We start from the raw sequence: 15,679 nt of genomic DNA, 5'->3' as shown, positions 1-15,679 counted from the left end.
CAATAAGCAGACAATGAAGTCAGGATTCCTGATCAACACACTTTACCTGGGTCAAGAAGCACTGACATCAAAAGGCCAGCAAGATAGCCAAGCAACAAACATTTTCAAAAGACATTAGCAAAGAGGCCTACATATTTTTCTCACCTTAAATTCTAATTGGCATAGTATCAAAAATAACACTGAATACTACTAAAAATACTAATACCATTATTACTCCACCAACTTTGACTATTACTACTACTTCTACTAATAATTACATGAGCTGACTCTAACAATAATAACAATATTGTAAATTGAGAAAAAGGTCTTACTAAGTCCATCTTTAAGTGGTAATACAGCCTCCATGTTTTCCACTGGTATCTCATCTGTCTTAGTATCAATATAATACGTTGGGATACTGCCATCCTTTCTGCCAAGAACTGCACCAATTGTTGTAGGAAAATCTACCTGCAGAAGATATATGTCTTATTCAAAAAGGGCATGAAAAGAGTGAAAATGAGGCAATTAATAATACAATATGGGTGTACATGCATCACTTTGTCCCCTGTAGTTAGATACTTCAAGTGTAGTTATGAAGTCTAACCTGCTTCCTTCCCTTCCCTGTGACAACAGCTGGAAAGAAGACGGATTCATCCTAACTGCAGCCTGTCTCTTACATTTTCCCTAGACAAGAGGAATGCACAGGACTTTGTCACATGGGGGGCAGAACAGTGTAATATATTTTGTAAAAAATGTTCCAGGACATTTGTAAGCCCCCTGTCCCTAAACACTTGCTTTTTTTGCTCTTCCTCACCATTGACTTTAGGTCTCACTATACAGCTTTCCCCAGACTTCCAGGTTGTAGAGTCTTGCTGAGGATAGGGGGAGTGACAGGTTTCTGCAGCTGTTATTCAGTTTGATGGGAGGAAGAAGCAGGGGTTTGGCTTGCTTGGCCTTGTGTGTATCTATGGATGCACACAGCTTGGCTCAGGTCCCAGATGGGAGCACACATGCTCATGTGTCTGACTGTAGATTTAGCTTTCTGGTTCAAGGAAACTACAGTATCTATTTTTAGATCAGGAATTATTACCTCCCCTTGACTCTTTCAGTAATATGCTTGCTCCAGGGCCGTTACTGATGATTTGCGACAAAATAACTAGTATTTTCAGAGGTCATCTATGGCAATCTATATATTATTGAGAGGGGGAAAGGAAGCCTCCCATCACCTGTCACCTTACTAAGATGTATGCTGAGACATCAGTGATGCCCACCATGATGGCATCTGACTCTGCATATTCCATGTAGAATGCTTGATTATTGCATCCCAGCATGAACTTGCAACATCTGCACAACTAAAATATGTAGCCAGCTGTGGTCAGGGTAGACTGATGCTACATTGTTAGGGGATGCCTGAGGCGCTCTTCAAAAGGATAAATACATATTAGAGCCTGGGCTTCATTTTCTTGTGTGTTTGCACATTTGTCATTGGTCAGTTTAGAAAAAAAAACTATGTTTTTTTGTTAACACCGATTTAAATATCTTGCTGACCTTGTGAGTCCAAATAGAATGTGCAGTTAAGAGGTACATGCAACATCAATTATTTTCTTTAGTTTTGGATTAGGTGGGGAAGGGTTAGGCTCTCTGTCAAGTTTTTGCTTATTTCTCTATTGGGGAGATTTCTCTATTTGTATTGGAGATCACTGTCATTGAAAAAGTTAGGGCACATTCACACCAGCCTGGTCCAACACACACGTTGTTGTGCCTTGTGTTATGCATTAGCTTCATTTAAATGAGCTGCCTGAAATACCACAACAGACCAATAATTGTGCATGCAGCATTTTCTATAACATATGCACCAAAAATGCATGTCTGTGCACCGCAGTGCATGAGATTGCGTTGAACCAACAACACATGTAATGCAGGTGTTGCCACAATATAATGGTGTGAATGGGCTCTTAGTAAAGGAAAATGGGAGGGGAAATCTTGTAATGGGAACACCAGTTACAGTGACAACCAGGGGCAGACTGACAACTCATGGGGCCCCCAGTCAATAAGGATCATGGGGCCCCTGTGTCCAAACCACACCCAAAAAAGCCTATGAAAGGTACCAAGGGCATCTCATGGGGCCCCCTACTGACCCTGGGTCCTCGGGCAATCCCAAGCGCCCGAATGGTTAGTCCGCCCCTGGTGACAACTGTCTAAAAAGGGATTCCTATCACTTTATATTCATTCTAACTTTCTGTTGCATCTTCCGAGTCCCCTATTATATCAGGTCCTCATCAGAATCCCCCATTACATCAGGGTACTCATCAGAATCCCCCTTACATCAGAGAAAGGATGGGTGGGATTGAAGCGGAGACCTTAGGCAGCTTCTTCTGGCCTTAATTCTCAATCTTTGCACATTAAGGAAATGCTACTGACCCTAGTGGACCAGATAAAATCTTTTAGTGGCCGGATGTGGCCCACAGACCATAGTTTGGAGACTCCTGTGCTAAAGCAACTTTTTTTTAACAGCTAGAAAGTAACTTTTTTTTAAATGTTTTATTCTGAGATGTTACAAAATATACACTGACCGGCCACTCTATTAGGTTCACCTTGCTAGTGGCAAGAAAATATCCCCCACACTATTACACCACCACTACCACCAGACCACCAGTCTGAATCATTGATACAAGGCAGGATGGATCCAGGCTTTCATGTTTACACCAAAATCTGACCCTACCATCTGAACGTCGCAGCAACTAGGCTGTCCATTCTCCTCTGATTTGACATCAATAGGATATTTTTGTCCACATAACTGCCGCTCACTGGATATTTTCTCTTTTTTGGACCATTTTCTGTAAACCCTAGATCACAGTAGATCAGCAGTGTTTGAAAAACTCATACCAGCCCATCTGGCACCAACACCCATGCCACATTCAAAGTGACTTATATCTTCTTTCTTCCCTATTCTGATGCTTGGTTTGAACTTCAGCAAGTCGTCTTTACCACGTCTAGATGCATAAATTCATTGAGTTGCTGCCATGTGATTGGCTGATTAGCAATTTGTGTTACCAAGCAATTGAACAAGTGTACCGAATAAAGTGGCCGGTGAGTGTATGGGCAAGAATGACACAGCATGATAGAACCTAAAGTTCCACAACAACAAATAGTCTATTCTGGAAAGGCTACAGCACACTTTCCTGAATGCAAACAATTAGAAACTGACGTGTCCAACCATAAATCAACCTTAAGCACGCTCCATGTAGCTTCGACCTGTTGCCTCACTTTAAAAAACAGTGACTGCTATCTTTACATTGTCAACATGAACATAATAAAATGTAAGTGATGTAATGCTACACAAACACTTAAATAATAAGTCATCATTCTAGAGTTAAGATTATCTTGAAATTTGAAGTTATCATTGTAAAGCTCAGATATATTCTTTTAGATTTGTAATTTAATAGCTCAGAGTTATTTTTTTAATTTACTCTAGCATACTCCTATAGCTGATGGTTTATACAGTTATTCTTTCAATAGCTGCAGACACATAAAAAGGAAATAAATTACTCCAACAATATACGTTATTGCTTAGCAAAAAAAAGAATTCTGGTTGGCCGTATGTCCAATAAAATCTCCTTTATTGAATCATCATCCAAATAGACACTCCGCAATACAGTAGAAAAGGGAAAACAGCACACCAGCTAATGCCTTTCACGATGACATCAGCGCTTAATCATAGCTAGCATTGTGACGAATGTGGCGTCAGACTCCAGCCCTTCTCACCAAACTCGTGACCGAAGGACTAGCCAATCTAAAACCGCGATGTCACGTGCGTAACAATGCCACATCCAGCTGCACCCTGCACAACAATTTTCCAACTAATTGGACCACAATCGATGTACCGGCAGCCTGGGAGCGATTGTTACTGAGTCAGGTTAATTACGCAATTAACCCTTCACACTGCCACCACCTCCTTTTTGTACAGAGAAAGAGGAAACTTGGCAATCTCAGCAATAACACTATGATGGTTGAGATAATCATCTGTATAGCACGGTCACCACAGACGGGTTATACAGAGGGTTAAACACATACAGTAGCGCTCTTTTAGAGGCAGGAATTCGTAAATTGCAATAAAGAGCTATAGAAACAGTTCAACACTTTCAGAAGGAAAGATTTATTACTAAAAGGTCAAAAGGGTGCAATAAAAATATTTACAGAAAAAAGATGTAACCAATATATATATAAATACACAGAGAACAACAGCACAGCAAAGAGGTAACAGAAAGGAGGTTAAAGGGTTAAAGTACTTGCCAATCAGCCTTGGGTTTGCAGATCAAGTTTCAAAGCAAAAGGACACGTCTCCCAGGTTGGTTCTGATGTTAAAAGGGAGAATTCTTCAACTTCACTCTCTTAGGCCTGACATCCCATTTTGTTGTTCCCTAGCAGGGGGTGTCTCTGAAGTCAAGGAACAATGCCCCGTTTAGGGAGGGAAGGTCTGGGCGTAGACCTAAACTACAGCCAAAATCTCTTGTAGTTCATATTTTGGCTCATAACTTTTCCTATGCACAAGTGACATTCCACCCGCGGGTAGATTACTATACAGATGCATCTGAGGAACGGGTAGATATGAAATATGAAATACATATTTGCAGGGTTCCAGAGATGTAATTTTCTGCTTTCCTAGGTATTCCAGTCAGAGAGTGTGACCTATCAATCTGTTTGTCTTCTCGTGGGCAATCTGAAGATATGCCTGGTTTTTATGTAAGTCTCTCATATTCCAAGATATGAGACATAGGGGAAAAATGGATTTTAAAAGTGTTATCTGGTTCGTGCTCCTCTGGAATGTCTTTTGAACTCCTGGGAAAGCTTGCGTTATCTTTTACGATGTGCTAGATTGCACAGCTTTCTTAGACAGCCAGGCACTCAGCTCAGAGAGGTTGTATAGCTCTGGGCTCCCTGCTGGGCTCTGGCCTGCCTGTGAAACTTCCAACACTCACACCGACCAGATGTTACTGTGGCTCTCAGAGAGGGAGGGGGAGAATGAGGGGAGACATAGAGAATTCTTAACAAAATGGAGGACCGCGGCCGTCTCTGTGTGTACGCTTGCTACAAGCAAAGCATTATCACTTATGTCTTACCTTAGGAAGGTCTTCTCCTGCATAGCCAGCACGAATTGAAAATGAGCCAATATCAAAGACCAAGGATACAAGTTTATCTACATTAAAATAAGAATCATCAAAAAGTTAACCTCAAAATTTATATATGGTTTAGAATTTTCACTCATCTGGATTACCTCATGTAGAAGAAGCACAATATAATTACAATTTTCAAAATGGATCACAAATAATTGAATAGTATCTGTGCAGCTATACAAAAGAATGATGTTAAGCGTAATAAGCAACAAGCAAGTATCATAAGTAAGCATCAGAAAAGAAAACGGTACAGTGCAGGGGTTAGTGACATATAATAATAGCTGAAGGACAAATGATTGCTCTGTTTGACAATAGAAGGATAGAGTATTATAAGCAGTGGAAATTATATGGATAGAAATAGTCCCTGTATTGTGAAGTTGCACAACAGTTAGCTAAAGTGGGGGAGGTGGGACAACTGTCAGCTAGGCAAGTTCTGGCCACAAGTTGTAGAGGAGAATGGTTATTTAAAGGGAAAGGTAGAGAATAGGAGAAAAAAAGAGGAAGAAGAGAAGTAGATAGAGAGGAGGTAAGGGGGAGAAATTAGTAGCAAGGGCGTAAATTAGGGAAAGTTTTATTTATGGGGGGGCATTAGTTATTTATTACCCTAAAGAATAAATTAGAGTGAAAAAGGGTAGCTATTATATTCTAGCCCTGGAGACCATATTTTTAAAAATATTGGTTGAGTATCCTTAAGTATTACAATAGGTTCACCCTGGCAAAGTTGATGGTTGGTTGTTTCCAAGCTTTAACCAAAGGGTCCTTGGCTTGAATCCTTACCAGGACATAGTCTGCATGATCTGCAGGTTCATGCTTGGGTGGATTTCCTCCCATGCTTTAAAAATATGCTGGTAGGATATGTAGCTCCTGCTAAATTTTCCTTAGTATGTGTATAAGATAGTGACCTTAGATTGAAAGCTCCTGGAGGGTAAAGTGTTACTTACATTGTCAATGCTAGAACTAGAGATGAGCGAATTTCTCAAAAATTCGATTCGGCTGATTCGGCGAATTCCAGTGTGAAATTCGATTCGATGCGAATTTCTTCGCTACGAAGATGACTTATAAAAAGGGTTTCTAGGCTTCAGAGAGCCTTTAAATTAGTGCAGAACACTGTACCTTTAATTTAAATGCCCTTGGAGATGAGGAAAGAGAAGGAGAAGGAGAAGGATGAGGAGAAGGAGAAGGATGAGGAGAAGGAGAAGGAGAAGGATGAGAAGAAGGAGAAGGAGAAGGATGAGAAGAAGGAGAAGGAGAAGGATGAGAAGGAGAAGGATGAGAAGAAGGAGAAGGAGAAGGATGAGAAGAAGGAGAAGGATGAGGAGAAGAAGGATGAGAAGAAGGAGAAGGAGAAGGATGAGAAGAAGGAGAAGGATGAAAAGAAAGAGAAGGATGAGAAGGAGAAGGATGAGAAGAAGGAGAAGGAGAAGGATGAGAAGAAGGAGAAGGAGAAGGATGAGAAGAAGGAGAAGGAGAAGGATGAGGAGAAGAAGGATGAGAAGAAGGAGAAGGATGAGAAGAAGGAGAAGGAGAAGGATGAGAAGAAGGAGAAGGAGAAGGATGAGAAGAAGGAGAAGGAGAAGATGAGAAGAAGGAGAAGGATGAGAAGAAGGATGAGAAGAAGGAGAAGGATGAGAAGAAGAAGAAGGATGAGAAGAAGGAGAAGGATGAGAAGAAGGAGAAGGATGAGAAGAAGGATGAGAAGAAGGATGAGAAGGATGAGAAGAAGGAGAAGGATGAGAAGGAGGAGAAGGAGAAGGAGAAGCAGAAGGAGAAGGATGAGAAGAAGGAAAAGGAGAAGGATGAGAAGATGGAGAAGGAGAAGGATGAGAAGGAGAAGGAGAAGGATGAGAAGAAGGAGAAGGAGAAGGATGAGAAGAAGGAGAAGGAGAAGGATGAGAAGAAGGAGAAGGATGAGAAGGATGAGAAGAAGGAGAAGGATGAGAAGAAGGAGAAGGATGAGAAGAAGGAGGATGAGAAGAAGAAGGAGAAGGATGAGAAGAAGAAGGAGAAGGATGAGAAGAAGGAGAAGGATGAGAAGAAGGAGAAGGAGAAGGATGAGAAGAAGGAGAAGGATGAGAAGGATGAGAAGAAGGAGAAGGATGAGAAGAAGGAGAAGGAGAAGGATGAGAAGAAGGAGAAGGAGAAGGATGAGAAGAAGGAGAAGGAGAAGGATGAGAAGAAGGAGAAGGATGAGAAGAAGGAGAAGGATGAGAAGAAGGAGAAGGATGAGGAGAAGGAGAAGGATGAGAAGAAGGAGAAGGATGAGAAGAAGGAGAAGGATGAGAAGAAGGAGAAGGATGAGAAGAAGGAGAAGGATGAGAAGAAGGAGAAGGAGAAGGATGAGAAGGAGAAGGATGAGAAGAAGGAGAAGGATGAGAAGAAGGAGAAGGAGAAGGAGAAGCAGAAGGAGAAGGATGAGAAGATGGAGAAGGAGAAGGATGATGAGAAGAAGGAGAAGGAGAAGGATGAGAAGATGGAGAAGGAGAAGGATGAGAAGATGGAGAAGGAGAAGGATGAGAAGAAGGAGAAGGAGAAGGATGAGAAGAAGGAGAAGGAGAAGGATGAGAAGAAGGAGAAGGAGAAGGATGAGAAGAAGGAGAAGGATGAGAAGAAGGAGAAGGATGAGAAGAAGGATGAGAAGAAGGAGAAGGATGAGAAGAAGGAGAAGGAGAAGGATGAGAAGAAGGAGAAGGATGAGAAGAAGGAGAAGGATGAGAAGAAGGATGAGAAGAAGGAGAAGGATGAGAAGAAGGACAGTTCTGTGACAGTTTCTGTCTATTTCTGACAGTTCTGGGACATTCACTCCATACAGCTGTTTCAACCGCTGTATGGAGGGAATGTCATGGAACTGTCAGAAATAGACTATTAATGAGAGTTCTGGGACTGTCCTTCCATGCAGCGGTTGAAACATTGTATGTATTTGTTTCCATAAATGGATCCATTTATGGAAACAAATAGATACAATGTTTCAACCGCTGTATGGAAGGACAGTCCCAGAACTGTCATTAATAGTCTATTTCTGACAGTTCTATGACATTCCCTCCATACAGCGGTTTTGAAACAGCTGTATGGAGTGAATGTCCCAGAACTGTCAGAAATAGACTATTTATGACAGTTCTGGGACATTCCCTCCATACAGCGGTTTCCGGCAAAAAGTGTATGTGCAGAGTTCCTCTATTCTGCAGATACACTTAGAGGAGCTCTGCAGATACACTTAGAGGAGCTCTGCACATACACTTTTTGCCGGCTTGGAATTATTCTTATTTTCATCCTACTTCTTCTTCTTCTTCTTCTTCATCCTCATCCTCATCCTCTTCTTCTTCTGAGGATGAGGATGAGGATGAAGAAGAAGAAGAAGTAGGATGAAAATAAGATTAATTCCAAGCCGGCAAAAAGTGTATGTGCAGAGCTCCTCTAAGTGTATCTGCAGAGCTCCTCTAAGTGTATCTGCAGAATAGAGGAACTCTGCACATACACTTTTTGCCGGCTTGCAATTATTCTTATTTTCATCCTACTTCTTCTTCTTCTTCTTCTTCTTCTTCTTCATCCTCTTCTTCTTCTTCTGAGGATGAGGATAAAGAAGAAGAAGAAGAAGAAGAAGTAGGATGAAATAAGATTAATTCCAAACAGGCAAAAAGTGTATGTGCAGAGCTCCTCTAAGTGTATCTGCAGAGCTCCTCTAAGTGTATCTGCAGAATAGAGGAACTCTGCACATACACTTTTTGCCGGCTTGGAATTATTCTTATTTTCATCCTACTTCTTCTTCTTCATCCTCATCCTCATCCTCAGAAGAAGAGGATGAGGATGAAGAAGAAGAAGAAGAAGAAGTAGGATGAAAAGAAGAATAATTCCAAGCCGGCAAAAAGTGTATGTGCAGAGTTCCTCTATTTCTGACAGTTCTCTCACAGCTTCTTCACATGTACAGCGGTTGAAACATCTGTATCCTAAATGGAAACTAATAGATACAAATTGTATCTATTAGTTTCCATTTAGGATACAGATGTTTCAACCGCTGTACATGTGAAGAAGCTGTGAGAGAACTGTCAGAAATAGAGGAACTCTGCACATACACTTTTTGCCGGCTTGGAATTATTCTTCTTTTCATCCTACTTCTTCTTCTTCTTCTTCATCCTCATCCTCATCCTCTTCTTCTGAGGATGAAGAAGAAGAAGAAGTAGGATGAAAAGAAGAATAATTCCAAGCCGGCAAAAAGTGTATGTGCAGAGTTCCTCTATTTCTGACAGTTCTCTCACAGCTTCTTCACATGTACAGTGGTTGAAACATCTGTATCCTAAATGTAAACTAATAGATACAATGTTTCAACCGCTAAACATGTGTTCCTTCTGTCAGAGAACTGTCAGAAATAGCGGAGCTCACTGCAGGGACACTTTTGCCGGCTGATCGGGAAATGTTCGATTCGCGCACCCGAAGTAGGCAAAATTTCGGTTTCGCCGCGAATCGAATATTTCCTGAAATTCGACTCGAATTCCGGTTCGCCTGGTTCGATTCGCTCATCTCTAGCTAGAACCTAAAAATAAAAAAAAATAAAAAAAATAGGAGGTGAGAACTTTTTATACAGATGAAAGACCACACATGACAGTTGATGCTCGAGTTTGATAGGATGGTTATAGGAGAAAGTTGTCCACATTGCAGCATGCATGCTGTTCATTTGTACAGTATTGTTGAGCATGTACGCCCAACGACTGGCTTCTGTTGAACAGAGAGGAGTACACATATACCAAAAAGATTATTGGATTCCCTGATTTATTCAAAACTAAGAAAGATAAGAGTGTTGACTATATATATGCTGTATATTTTATCTTTGAGGATTGTTTGTGCCCGCATTTTCTCAGGGTCAAATATGTGGTCAAATTTAACATTTGAGTAATTTTTTAGATAACCAGGAAAAAACATTTTCTACACTGCTCAAAAAAATTAAAGGAACACTTTTTAATCAGAGTATAGCATCAAGTCAATTAAACTCCTGGGATATTGATCTGGTCAGTTAAGTAGCAGAGGGGGTTGTTAATCAGTTTCAGCTGCTGTGGTGTTAATGAAATTAACAACAGGTACACTAGATGGGCAACAATGAGACCCCCAAAACAGGAATGGTTTTACAGGTGGAGGCCACTGACATTTTTTTCCCTACTGATCTTTTCTGAATGCTTTTCACTAGTTTTGCCTTTGGCTGGGGTCAGTGTCACTACTCGTAGCATGAGGCGGTACCCAGACCCTACAGAGGTTGCACAGGCAGTCCAACTCCTTCAGGTTGGCACATCAATATGTGCCATTGCCAGAAGGTTTGCTGTGTCTCCCAACACAGTATCAAGAGCATGGAAGAGAATCCAGGAGACAGCCAGTTACTCTAGGAGTGCTGGACAGGGCCATAGAAGGTCCTTAACCCATCAGCAGGACCAATATTTGCTCCTTTGTGCAAAGAGGAACTGGATGAGCACTGCCAGAGCCCTACAAAATGACCTCCAGCAAGCCACTGGTGTGAATGTCTCTGACCAATCAGAAACAGACTTCATGAGGGTGGCCTGAGGGCCCGACATCCTCTTGTGGGCCCAGTGCTCACTGCCCGGCACCATAGAGCTTGATTGGCATTTGCCACTGAACACCAGAATTGGCAGGTCCACCACTGGTGCCCTGTGCTTTTCACAGATGAGAGCAGGTTCCCCCTGAGCACGTGACAGATATGAAAAGGTCTGGAGAAGCCATGGAGAACATTATGCTGCCTGTTACATCATTCAGCATGACCGTTTTGGTGGTGGGTCAGTGATGGTCTGGGGAGGCATATCCATGGAGGGACGCACAGACCTCTACAGGCTAGACCAGTGTTTCTCAACCTTTTTTCAGTCAAGGCACCCTTTAAAATTTGGACAGTCTTGAGCCACCCCATTCTAAAATGAAGCGCCTAAAGACTGTCCATAATTTTAAAAAGGCACCCCATTCTAAAATGTGAAAAACTATTCTAATAGTTTTATATAACGCAGCAACATTCACACATGTTGGACACCCAACATTAGATGTGATTTATTCTTCCAAAGCAAATACACTTTTGCACACTGGTACTGAGTAGTATTCCATGGTTTCTCTTCTCCCTCAGTTTTTCTCCATCACTGAGCTAATGTAACCCCAGCACTGATGGAGAGGGGCAGCGGAGGGTCAAATTATGATGTTGTGCAGGCAGCTGACATCCTCCTTATCAAATGATGATGTAATTAGTTGTGAGAACACCAGCAGCTAGAAGGCCATAATGGTGCACAATGAAAACCTATGGCTTTGTGTAACTAAAAGGCAGACTTGTTCCACCCACTGGTTTATAGACAACTTTTGGGCAATTTGTAGACATTTTGCCAAGGCATCCCTGAAGAAACCTCAAAGCACCCCAGGGTACCTGGGCACCCTGGTTGAGAGAGGCTGGGCTACACAATGTCACCCTGACTGATACCATTGAATGCCCCCCCCCCCCCATCACCTGACTTAAATTCAATAGAACACCTCTGGGATATTATGTTTTGGTCTATCCAATGCAGCTAGGTTGCACCTCAGATTGTTCAGGAGGTCAGTGATGCCCTGGTCCAGGTCTGGGAGGAAATATCCCATGACACCATCTGGCATCTCATTAGGAGCATGCCCTGATATTGGCATGCATACAAGCATTTAGGGGCCACAAAAACTACCATATTGAGTTGCTGCAATGAAATTTCAGCAAAATGGACTAGCCTTCTGCATAATTTTTTCTCTTTGATTTTCGGGGTGTCTTTGAATTCAGCCCTCTGTAGGTTGATAATTTTCATTTTCATCAAACGATGGGGCTTCCTTACATTTCTAACACATTACCCAGTCCATATCAGTATAGATATCCAGCATGAGATTTTTCCACATTAAGATCTGATGTGGGTTTAGTAGCACTCTAAATAAGTATGCTCATTAGGAGAGCTTACGTCACTTCAAAGTTTCCAATCTGCTAGTTCTAGTTTTATTAAGGTCCATTCCCCCGCTGTAGTAAAGCATGCATTATAGCGCATGTTAGGTGCCTAAAGCTGGCCAAACATGGATCAAAATTTGGCTGGTTCAGCAGGGACCGAATTTCGGTCCATGTATGGCCTAGCTGCTTGTACACAAGTCAATCTATCATTTGACTTGTGTGCAACAAGCCTGTTGGGATTTTTACACTGATTTGTGTATCCAGATGGTAAGAAAGCCTGCCTAGTGTCAGAATAGAATACCACAGCAGGAGTGACTCCCCCATCCACACATTCGACTCACTGGTTGAACGGAAAAAAAAAAAAAATAATCATGTATGGCCAGCATAAGTGTGTTGCAATGCAATTCATTTTCAATTACACCCCAATGCACAAGGGAACATGCAAACCTTATGTTGCAGTGCACTGCAACACATGGTGCCTCACTATCATGTGCTGTGTGTTGCCAAAAACAGTACATGTCCATTTTTTTAAGGCCAACCCATTTATTAAATGGATTGCCTTAATTCTATGTGTATGACAGCATGCTAAAATGAATGTTAGTGCACGTTTGTTTACGCAATGCACTAGGGTGCCAAGGTATAAATGGGCCCTTTAAGTTAAAGACAGACAGGCATTTAGTAATTTCATGAAACAGTCAGCAATGCCAGCCTCCATATTCCTCCCAATGCAGATTTTTTTTAATTTTACTGTTAACGATATGTCTGTTATATTATTATTATTATTATATATTTTCTGAATGCAAAAGCCCTAGAGAACAAAATAATGGCTGTTGCAATTTGTTATGTCACATAATATTTGCGCAGCAGTTTATCAAATGCAAGTTTTAAGGAAAAAAAAACAATTGAACAGATTTTAGAACACACAAACACAATATGATAACCAATTTTTTTTGTAAAATAAAAAAGGTGATATTAGGCCGAGTAAATAGGTACAGTGCCTGGAAAAAGTATTCATACCCCTTGAAATTTTCCACATTTTGTCATGTTACAACCAAAAATGTAAATCTATTTTATTGGGATTTTTTGTGATAGACCAACACAAAGTGGCACATAATTGAGAAGTTGAAGGAAAATAATAAATGATTTTCAAAATTTTTACAAATAAATATCTGAAAAGTGTGGCGTGGATTTGTATTCAGCCACCCTGGGTCAATACTTTGTAGCACCACCTTTTCCTGCAATTACAGCTGCAAGTCTTTTTGGGGATGTCTCTACCAACTTTGCACATCTACAGAGTGACATTTTTGCCCATTCTTCTTTGCAAAATAGCTCAAGCTCTGTCAGATTGGATGGAGAGCATCTGTGAACAGCAATTTTCAAGTCTGGCCACAGATTCTCAATTGGATTTAGGTTTGGACTTTGGGCCATTTTAACACATGAATATACTTTGATCTAAACCATTCTGTTGTAGCTCTGGCTGTATGTTTAGGGTCGTTGTCCTGCTGGAAGGTGAACCTCTGCCCCAGTCTCAAGTCTTTTGCAGACTCTAACCAGTTTTCTTAAAAGAGCCGAAGATGTTGGCTTGGTCATGTCATTAGCTGTGACCAATCACAGCTGATCATATGTAAACAGGGAAATGCCGGTAGGGGAGAGCCAGTAATCGGCATTCCTCGGAGGGGACATGTACACAGATCATAAGAGCACTGATGATCAGTGTGCCCTGTTGATCTGTGTAGTCCCAGCAGTGCCACATTTCAGTGCCCATCAGTGCCACATCAATGCCACATATCAGTGCCCATCTGAGCTGCCTTTCAGTGCCACCTATCAATGCCAGTCAGTGCCACCTATCAATGCCAGTCAGTGCCACCTATCAGTGCCAGTCAGTGCAGCCTATCAGTGTTCATCAGTACCGCCTATCAGTGCCCGTCAGTGCTGCCTAACAGTGCCAGTTAGTGCTGCCTATCAGTGCCATATATGAGTGCTGCCTTTCAGTGCCCATCAGTGATGCCTGTCAATGCCCATCAGTGCCACCTACCAGTGCCTCCTCATCAGTGCAGCCTATCAGTGCCCATCACTGCAGCCTCATTAGTGCACATCAGTGAAGGAGAAAAATCACTTATTTACAAAATTGTATAACAAAAACTAAGACATTTTTCAAATTTTTTTGTGGTTTTTGGTTTGTTTAAGAAAAAGTAAAAAAACCCAGAGGTGATTAAATACCACCAAAATAAAGCTCTATCTGTCACAAAAAAATGATAAAAATGTCATATGGGTACAGTGTTGCATGACTGCGCAATTGTCATTCAAAGTGCAACAGTGCTGAAAGCTGGAAATTGGCCTGGGCAGGAAGGGGGTATAAGTGTCCTGTAGGCTAGTGGTTAAAATTGTGCATGCCTGTGGAATGGTGACAAACTACGGTACATTAAATTATACATAAATAAATAAATACGTACGGCGGTCGGAAAGCAGTTAAATAAAATGAATAAAAGGGGATAGTTGAAAGCACTCCTTGCAACTAATTATTGTTCAGAGCTAAGTTTTGGTGAGTAAAGATTTTTCATCTTCAAAAGGACAACCAAAAGGATGTTCCCATTGCTTTGGATTCTAGTGCACAATGAGATATTTCCATTATTATAGAAGAAGAAATCACGGAGCTCTCTAGCTATGCTAGAATGAAGCTATATACAGTACATTCTGCAACAGTGAAAGCTGAATTTTGACTGCTTGTGCTTTGTATCTGCATTCCTGTGTAAGACTGATTTACCCTACGTATCCTGGAAAGTTTATTACAAGGAAAGTTGTAGAGAAGAAACAGTTGTTTCAGTTGCTTCATAGAGTTTTTAAGAGCATTGGACAGCTTCTCGCTCCCTTTGTATGAGAAGTTACACAAAGATTTTTAAAATAGTTTGTTTCCAAAATTATTCCTAAAATTACAAACAAAAAAATGACCTCTTACCTGCACTCCCACTCATATCTGCATATATTTTAATTTCAAGTAGCAAGTCAATTCAGAACAGCAAAAGTTCCTGTTGGCTCAGTAAATTGCAGGCAGTGACTGTTATATCTTAGGGCACACAGTGACACGCCCCATACAGGCGTTGGCAGGAAGGTGTATGGACTATGGTAGCAACCCTGTTCTTTACTGCAGTAATAAAGCCAAACCACAGATAGGACATGCACAATTCATGAAAAGAGAGCAACAGAAATAAATATACTTATGAGGGTGTGGATGCACATGTGTGTTTACTAAAACGACAGCCCTTTGCACAGTCAGGTCTCAGCTATAAGTCCTTAAAGGGAAAGCATAGTGCAGTTTCAGTAAGTAGATATTTCATTTATTAGTACAGTATTTAGTGGAAATGCTAAGATTCACTTTTTCACATGCTGTTTTTTTTATTTTATTATTGTCATTAAAAGTAGAGATTTATAGATCAGGAAACAGAGGGAACTCTGTATTCCAGTAACTCTCCACATTATGTCATGTTCTTTTAATGGACTATTGAAATGCAATCCATGCTCCGCAAAACAGCAGGACATCCAAGGATATTGATCTATGTAGGGACTCTGGTATGATAGTCTTACAATGTATTTGGCG

The 15,679-nt window shown here is 41.1% G+C and overlaps 1 protein-coding gene across 1 annotated transcript in view; it reads right to left on the bottom strand.

The window, feature by feature from the left end:
* Positions 1–15,170, bottom strand: part of LOC149463339 (actin-like protein 6A) — a 46,689-nt gene extending 31,519 nt beyond the window's left edge. The window contains exons 1-3 of the mRNA XM_089675549.1: positions 15,041–15,170; positions 5,100–5,176; positions 312–447 (exon numbers count right to left, since the gene is read on the bottom strand). Of these exons, the coding sequence (XP_089531675.1) occupies positions 312–447; positions 5,100–5,176; positions 15,041–15,056 (229 nt within the window). The 5' untranslated portion in view covers positions 15,057–15,170. The remainder of the gene's footprint in view (positions 1–311; positions 448–5,099; positions 5,177–15,040) is intronic.
* Positions 15,171–15,679: the final 509 nt, after the last annotated feature.

The sequence above is a fragment of the Staurois parvus genome, unplaced genomic scaffold (assembly GCF_062004578.1).
Source record: "Staurois parvus isolate SC_StPar_1 unplaced genomic scaffold, SC_StPar_1.0 ptg000155l, whole genome shotgun sequence".
NCBI lineage: Eukaryota > Metazoa > Chordata > Amphibia > Anura > Ranidae > Staurois > Staurois parvus.
The sequence above is the reverse complement of the archived record's forward strand: the minus strand, read 5'-3'. Positions and strand labels throughout refer to the sequence as shown.